Source organism: Triturus cristatus, chromosome 7 (genome assembly GCF_964204655.1).
Source record: "Triturus cristatus chromosome 7, aTriCri1.1, whole genome shotgun sequence".
NCBI classification, from domain to species: Eukaryota; Metazoa; Chordata; class Amphibia; order Caudata; family Salamandridae; genus Triturus; species Triturus cristatus.
The window spans coordinates 1,867,141,644-1,867,150,344 of NC_140590.1; the positions used below are offsets into that span (position 1 = coordinate 1,867,141,644).

Here is an 8,701-nt window from a genome sequence, read left to right on the forward strand (position 1 = left end):
GGGCTATCCGTCACATTTGTGACAGAGTACCCGACCACTATACTCTAAATGAGGCCCTAATAATATACCACTTCTCTGATCCCTCAAATATTTTTATGGTAGAGACCATTGCCAAGAGCATAGCACAGTGGTGTCCATATGTGGTCCAGAAGGGCACTGAATTTATGTTCTGTAGGTGCTTCTGTTGGCTCTTGTTGGATACAGTTGCATAGTTTTACCTCCTACTCCTTCATATGTGCTCGCACTTCCTCAAGTTGGCTCATGGTACCCCATGCTGTTTGTTCTTGGCCCCCACTCCCGCTTCTTGGTAGCCACATCCTTGTTTTGGCATCCATTCCCTCATGTTAGCTTATGCTCCCTTGTGTTGGCCGCTGCCACCTTGTGTTGTCTCTTGATCCCTCGAATTGTCTTCTGGCAGCTCATGTTCACTTATACTGTTTTGATCTATCCTCTTTTTAAATTATGTGGCAATGGAAATGTTTTATGTGGTTAATCTATTCTATCTCGGCACTTGCTATTATGTGCACCTACTAGCTGTGGGCATCTTACTGGCAGATGGGGATTCTCAGTCAGTGGGAAAAATGACTTATCCTGGGGCTGAAGTTCTAGGCAGTCACTGGAAATTTTATAGCCTTTCTTGTTGTAGAAAAGTGTTTTTAGGCCTCCTCAGAAGTCGAGGAAATCCACATTGAACTATAGACGGCGAGTTCCAAAAGGTTTTCTAGTACTCAAAGCGTTTCAAGTTCATCTAGTAGGCAAAGCTGTCCTGATCTGTACAGACAACATGACAGCAATGTACTACATACAAAAACAAGGGGGGGGCACACTCTCCAGCTGTCACAACTAGCACAGACCATCTGGAGATGGGCCATACATCACAGAATGTTTCTCCTGGCAGAACACCTTCCAGGAGTAACCAATCCGATTGCAGATCTGCTCAGTCGTCAAAGACAACAGCTCTACAAATGGGAACTCCACCCTAATTTCTCCTCCCATTCTTTCAAATATAGGGCTTTCCAGACATAGATCGGTTTGCCACAAACTAAAACGCAAAATGCCCAAACTTGGCATCCAGACATCCTCACCCATTGTCCAAAGGCAATGCACTATGGATGAATCGGTCAGGGATATTTGCCCACGCTTTTCTGCTTCTCCCACTCATCCATTAGTGGTTCGGAATCAAACAGGCGTCCCTGACATTACTCTTAGTTGCTCCCACATGGGCCCGTCAACCATGGTGCACAACCCTGTTGAGCTCTCAGTAGTTCCTCACCAAAACTACACCTCACTCCCAATCTTCTCACTCAGAGCCATGGAGAAATGAGACATCCAGATCTCAGCCATCTCAACCTTGCGATCTGGCACCTGAAATCTTATAGTCTGGCTACTTTAATCTTCCGCCAGACTATATTAATATTCTCAAAGAGGCTAGACGCCCTACCACAAGAGCATGCTATGCAGGAAAGTGGAAGCGATGTGTGATATGCTGCAATAACAATCAAATAGATTCACTGGACTCTTCAGTTCAAAACATCAATTGCTATTTACTACATCTGCAGCGTTCCAATTTAGCGTACTCGTCCATACGCTTACATCTTGCTGCAATAGCTGCATACCTGCAGAACAGACAACAACTGTCTCTTTTTAGAGTGCCTGTCATCAAAGCATTTATGGAGGGACTTAAAAAAATCATTCCTCCAAAACTTCCACCTGCTCCAGTGGGGAATCTCAACATTGTCCTCACCAGGCTAATGGGTCCACCCTTTGACCATTGCATAAATGTGAAATACAATTTCTTACCTGGAAGGTAGCTTTTCTCATTGCTATCACATCTCTGAGGCGAGTGGGTGAGGTTCAGGCACTAACCGTAGAAGAACCATTCTTACAAATATACCAAAACTAAGTGGTTCTGCGGATCAACCCTAAATTTCTACCAAAAGTAATTCCTGCCTTTCATATCAACCAATCTGTTGAGTTGCCTGTGTTCTTCCCTCAACCAGATTCTGTGGCAGAACGTGCTTTACACACTTTAGATGTGAAAAGAGCAATTCTTTACTATATAGAAAGGACAAAACCTTTCTGAAAAACAAAACAACTATTTGTCGCTTTTGCTCCACCACATAAAGGCGATCCAATATCAAAGCCAGGCATTGCAAGGTGGATAGTCGAATGCATTCAGACATGCTACGCAAAAGCAAAAAGAACTTTAACAATTACCCCCCTCCCCCCCCATCCCCCCCCCCCCTCTCCGAGCGCACTCCACCCGCAAACTAGGGGCTTCTATGGCTTTTCTAGGAAACATACCCATATATGATATCTGCAGAGCTGCAACATGGTCTACACCACACACAAAACACTATTGTGTAGATGTGTTAGCAAGACAGCAAGCTAGTGTGGGCCAAGCACTTTTATGTACACTATTTCGAACCACTGCAACAGCTACAGGATAGCCACCGCTTTGGGAGATAACTGCTTTTTAGTCTATACACAGCATGTGATCTACAGCTCGCATGCATTGAACGGAAAATGCTACTTCCCCAGTATGCATCTGTTCTTGGCATGTAGAGCTGTAAAGTCGCATGCGCCCACCCGCCTCCCCGGGTACCTATACCTGTTGCAGTTACATCTTACTTAGATACATACATACATGGACATCTCTTACTACTCTTACTAACTCCATTATCACCCTCTGCGGCAAACAATCTAACAATGGAGTCGATGCCCAGGTGCACTATTACAGAAAGGAGGAGTCGCCTACCTCGTGACTGGAAAAAACTTCTTCCAGCAAAAACAAAGTGCAAACATCCAGACCCAACACTAGATGGCGGGCTATGCACTGCATGTGACTCTACAGCTCTACATGCCAAGAACAGATGCATACTGGTAAGTAGCATTTTCCTTCAATCCGACAGATATGGGATGTTGATCTGGAGTCACCATTAACAGATACAGAATGGAGCTCTGCTCAGGAACATGTGAGGCTGATTTCCAGCAACACCAGGTTTCAACTGACGCATTTTAATTACCTACAGCGCACTTATCTGACCCTTGTGCGAATGCATGGGACTTACCCCAATAGAACATATCCAAAATGCGAAGTGGAAAGGGCTGATTTACATAACACTATGACACTGAGCTGTGCACACCTGCAAACATTCTCGCGAGCAGTAGTGTCAAAATCAGTGGGCATTGTATACGTTCCTAGAGCGCTCATAGTGAGACTGTGCTTAGTCGCATACCCAGGCCACAGGAGCTGAAGATCAAATATAAAATTGCTTTACTGGGGTTAGTGCCGGCAAAACGCTGTGTTGCTATTCGATGGATGAGGCTTTGAGGTTTGGCTTGGGATCCTGGGAGAGAAATTACTTGTGAGTGGGCTATTGCAGAGGAAATCCGGATAAAGGCAGTTAGGACAGAATAGGCGGTTGGAAGATTCAGCAGTGTGGTCTGTAAGGCTTGACACGCTGATAGTGCGAGGTGAGCCATCGGGACAGCGGTATTTTGGCTAAATGATTCGCATTATAAACTGATGACTTCTGTCATTATTGCTCTGCTCCTATTTCTCGTTTCTCTGAAGGCTGCCTGCTCCACGGGTTTTCTGCTTAAATATATAATTAAAGTTTAAAAAGCGTTTGCAAAGGAACAACACCATAAACCACCCCAAACAGATCGTCATGAAGCCAGCTCCTTCCTTGCAATCGTCTGTGCGCATTGAACAAACGCCGCAGCCCTTTTTCATTTCCACAGCATTCATCGCGATATAGTCAATACATGATGTCATGAAATGTCGCCAGTTAGCATATGACACAGTGGCCTGTGCACCACAGATAAAAACCGGCACAGTAGAGTCGACCAAACAGTATTGGGGATCGATGAACCATTTTACAAAAGTGCAGTCGTTGTTTGGTCCGCTGTGGACGCAGATTGTCTCTCAGCATGTTGTAGGAGGTGAGTTTGCAGTGTCCCATATCCTCTGGTCTGGGTTGGTCAGGCATCAATTCCCAGGAAGCATCTCATTGTTCATTGCAGTACGGGCTGTCCTCCTGGGAGTCTCTTATTTTCGGAGGTGAGCCTTGACCCCAGTGTATTGCACTCTCTGCTAAGTGACCCGTAAAGCCAAGGCTGTGTATTCCTCACTCATGGGTTCTGTCTTTCATGTATCCCCGTAGAGTCCAAGTGGAGAAGGTGGGCCTGTAAACCCTGTTATTTCAGGGCAGGTCTGTAGTATCTCGGCCCAGAAGCAGGCAACTGTCGGGAGAGCCAGGCCAGGTGAAGGAACCCAGCCCTCTGGGCCCTGCATCTCCTGCAGCACGCGTTGTCTCTGAAGCCCAGTCCATGCAGTGACTTAGGGGTGTAATATATCCTATGTAAAACAATTCCATGACTCAGTCTGAGTTTGTAGTTGGGGAAGAGTGCCACTAAGGGTATGAACGTCTGTGGGAGTTCCGGGACAAGAGTTGGAAGCCTTACATGCTTCACAAAGGTAAAAATGCAGAAATATACCTAGTGTCGACATTTTGTGATGTTCCACAGATGAGAGAATCCTATGATATCGGTTTTAACATAACGTATGATGTATATGATTATATTGAAGGATGAACTTTATTCATGATGTTTTTATATGTGGAGTTTCATGTATATGCTTTATGATAAGAATTACACTAATAACATTTGGTACCAGAAAAGATTTTTTAATAAATGAGACATCTTTACATATAACTGTGTTCACTGTTGACATAGAGGAGTGACTGCATGCAAGGATATATCAAGAGCTTATAAGATCTAACAAAATTAACTTGTATTGTTAATAGCTAGAGTGAGGGACACAAAAAGGGACAACTTCTTATTATTAAGGTGAATTGAAGCCTTCTGTCCATCACTTTGTTGTATACTTTTACATTAAATAGCCAGACTTTAATTGGCATTCTGGTTATGGTATGGCTTTCCCACGTTTCTTAGCCTGTATTGCCTTCTTTGGTACCTATGAGTCTCGTCTCCTTACGAACAAACAACCAGGGTGAATGTGCCCCGACTATTATCCCTACCTTAATGGGTATGCCTCTTTCTAGATTGGAATCCAGCACCAGTTACCCTCACCTTAGAGATAATGAAAAGGAAAAGAGGGAAAACATAAAACTCCCCCGGAGAGAGTCTGCTTGATGGGATAACACTCTTCCATTGCGTAACCCATCGATGCTCCTTTCAGCCTGTTGTCAGGTGAATGTAAGTATCCTGTTTAACACCCACACTGTATTGCACAAGTGAGGTGCACTGTTTCCAGGACAGAGTACTTAAAAACCCAACCCTGCTCCAGCTGCCTGGTGAGAAGGCCCTTTAAACGCGGGACCCCTCTGAGCTCCAGATAGCTACCCCTGCACTACCATACACACATAAAAACCTAGGCCACCCCTTTTCTCCTTCAATTTGTTTCAATGAAGTGAATCGAGACAAAAAGTCAGACTGGCCATTTTTGATGTGATCTTTAACTCACACCTTGTCAGTAGAAGATCAAAGTGTGTGCAGATCGGATTCTTTCTGCAGTGGCCCTGTTTGTATAAATAGTGCATTTCTGTAACAAAAAATCTTACAAGTTGAAATCCAATCACTAAATCTTATTTCAATCCTACAGGCGATGTGAGCGTGAACCAACCAATAGAGGCTGCAGAGTCCAAACAAAGTGCCCCAGGAACAGCAACCAATGAAAGTTCAATGTGGGGGAGAAACTCCAAGGCGTTCCAACACTTTTACCATGGACCAAACCCTAGAAGCAGACAGCAGTCAGAAACTTTACTGGAACCAAGGAGAGGCAAAGCCTCTCAGCGGGAAAGTGCTTTCAGTATCTCAGAGCATAAGCCTTTTCTCCCAGGAAGTCCCCGATCTAAAGAAGACCTGGAGAACTGTTTGAGAAATCCACTGCTTGGCACTGACCTTCCAAACACACAGTATGATCATGTGGCGTATAGGATTACTGATCTCGATAGAAGCTATCTTCAGAAGAGGGAGCTCGCTAGACACATGATGGCGTATTCTGGAGTTGGGCCCTATGAGTGCACAGAGTGTGAAAAGAGGTTCTTTAACAAGTCCAATCTAAAGAAGCATTATAGAACGCACACTGGAGAAAGACCACATAAATGCACTTTCTGTCACAAAAGATTTAGTCGGACAGATAATCTGAATCGACATATCAGAATTCATACTCGTCGAAGCAAGAGACAGAGCCTATGAACGTACTTAGAGCGAGACGCTCTGCCTTAGGATAAGGGATCTGAAACAGCAAACCAGGCCTTTGGAATGATACCCCTTGCAGGGGTAAAAGCATCAAACTGAAATAAATCAAATATATCACAAGAGGCATTAGTGTATCAGTTAACGAAGATACGCACATTACAGGCCCCTGCAGATAAAATGACAGAGAGTAAGAGCACACAAGATGGGCGGCGTTACCGGTCAGGCAACATAACCAAAGATACCACTGTGCTCACCATGACTTCACTTGATGAAATCCCATCCTTTTAAAGCACTTACTACTGCTTAGTGGGCCCTATGATAGTCTGCGCCATTAGGAAATTGTTACATGTAGAAATGAAACCTGGTGTAGCACAGCCACAAATGACACATATCTTGATAAGTAACGGAGGCCAAGAGAAGGGAAGTACAGTGGCCAGGTGCCCGTTCCCACGGTGTCCCACCGCCGCTGCTGCTGCGTAGACCTATCTTGATAGGATGTAAAGACAGTATCTATTTTCTTCCAGTTGATCAACAAATAAGAAGAATTGTGTGTATCCTCAGAGCAGAGATCTTCAAACTGTGGTGTGGCCCTTGTGGGGAATGAGAGGAAGGCGTGACGTGGCGGAGCAGGGCGCCTGGCTCTGGCCAAGAGGAGCATTTAAAGTAAACCTGCGTGCCCACGTGGCAGTGAGCCACTCTGCATTGTGCCACCAATTCCATCTATTGCCGTTCATGTCCTGGGAAGCTGTGAGCGTCAAGAGGGTTCATCACAGCCCTCAGCATCTCACGCCCTCACTTCTAATGAAGGGTCTGACTGCAGACACGTTCAGGGTGACCGCGCTGCCAGCGGCATGCTGGCATGATGTATATGAGGTCACCGTTAAAAGAGGTCCATTCACTGCATTCTTCCAATTGGTGAATATTTTCAGAGCTGGCGAGGGGCCCCATTGCTTGTGAAACACCTTCAGCCACCCATGGCATGTTAGCCAGCAGTGCCCTGTGTTTCGGGACTTGGGATTTCCATTTTAACATTGAAAAAATCCGCTTGTGAATTCCAACATGGAAATCGCTTTCGGCTAAAAAGCCAGGACTGGGTGGAGGTGTCGCACATGACCTGTACCGGCCAGTTTTCGGCTAGGTATGGTAAAATGTTAAAATAAAGCAAGAATGAACATCATTCTTTGGCAATTTATATTATGTCCTCTAAACTACCTTAAACAAGATCCTTTTGCTTGTGACATTTTCAGTTTCTCATATTGGATTTTCTGTTATAAAAAAAATACGATAAAATGTCGCCTTATTGTCCTTTAGAATGCCCCTGTACTGCGCGCTCCCCCTTGAAATGTTTGATTTGGGTTGCTAATATTTCATTCTGCTTTCATTTATTGTGTTGAATTGAAACGCACTGCGGCACATTCGTTTTTTGAATATTTCTTAAAGGATGGGCCCTTAATCCCCACTAAAATGTTTTAGCTTGCTTGTAGCATTTAACATTTTTATACATAATAGTGAGAATATATGTTTAGAATTTTGGAGTTCTACAATGAAATTCTTTCAGACATGGCGGAGCTCTAAATTTAAAAGTTTGAACATCATTTATTTTACTTAATTTACCAAATTATGCTCAACCAAACTGCTACTTTGGAAACCTCAAATGGATGTTTAATTTTGTAGGCATGGTTTTCAGATATTTCAAGTCCTGTCTTAGGAGACGTCTTGGATTCAGCACTGTGCTGTTTGTTGGTTCTGTCAGGTCTTTCTGATGCCATCCATCTGAGTTTGTTATATACTGTCACACTCTGGTTATCATCTACATATCTCTCTGAGTTAGACCACTGTCTTTTTCTTTGTCTTCGTAGTCTTTCAACTCAAGGTTCTAACACATGGGTTCTCTGGTTCCCTCGCCGTAATAATGTGCTCAAACCAGGTTTACGTGTTCATGGATGTGTTGCATTGTATTATCTGGTGGTTCTTACATCAGGTTTTGGGCTGTACATACTGACTCCCACCGGCACTGACCATCAGTTTACCAGACACTTGCCACCGAAGACCTACTGGTCCTGAACCTAAAAAAAAAAAGAAATTGAAAGTAAGTATTCTGTGATAAGAAAAAGAAAACATTTTTTGTCCTGTTGGGAGCACAAACCATTAAATGCTTCTTTGTAATAATACGCACCTACATTTTAAAGTCGGCAAAAAGATGTCAATTTTGCTTTGACGTAATTTGGACGATATCAGTCGGGAGTAGTAATTCGAGCAAGTTATGGCTTCATTGTTGTGCTAGAGAAAAGGAGAGACAGTGTTAGGCCGGCGTGCAGTCAATTAACAGTATGTTGCACTAAAGGAGGGTTTAATTAAGCAAGCTAGTGGTCTCCTTGGAGGGGGCCCAATAATGTCATGTCCGCATGAGTAGTAAACTTAGGTCATGATATCTCAAGAGAAGTTGTGGTTTTAAAAATATAGTTACCACTAA

General features: G+C 43.9%; 1 protein-coding gene across 4 annotated transcripts in view; it reads left to right on the plus strand.

Moving 5' to 3' along the window:
• LOC146813538 (uncharacterized) overlaps positions 1-8,360 on the plus strand; it is a 72,473-nt gene extending 64,113 nt beyond the window's left edge. For all 4 annotated transcript variants that reach the window (XM_085620309.1, XM_085620311.1, XM_085620308.1 and 1 more), the window contains one exon: positions 5,630-8,360. In XM_085620309.1, coding sequence (XP_085476435.1) covers positions 5,630-6,225 — 596 coding nt within the window. In that variant the 3' untranslated portion in view covers positions 6,226-8,360. The remainder of the gene's footprint in view (positions 1-5,629) is intronic.
• The last annotated feature ends 341 nt before the right edge of the window (positions 8,361-8,701 follow it).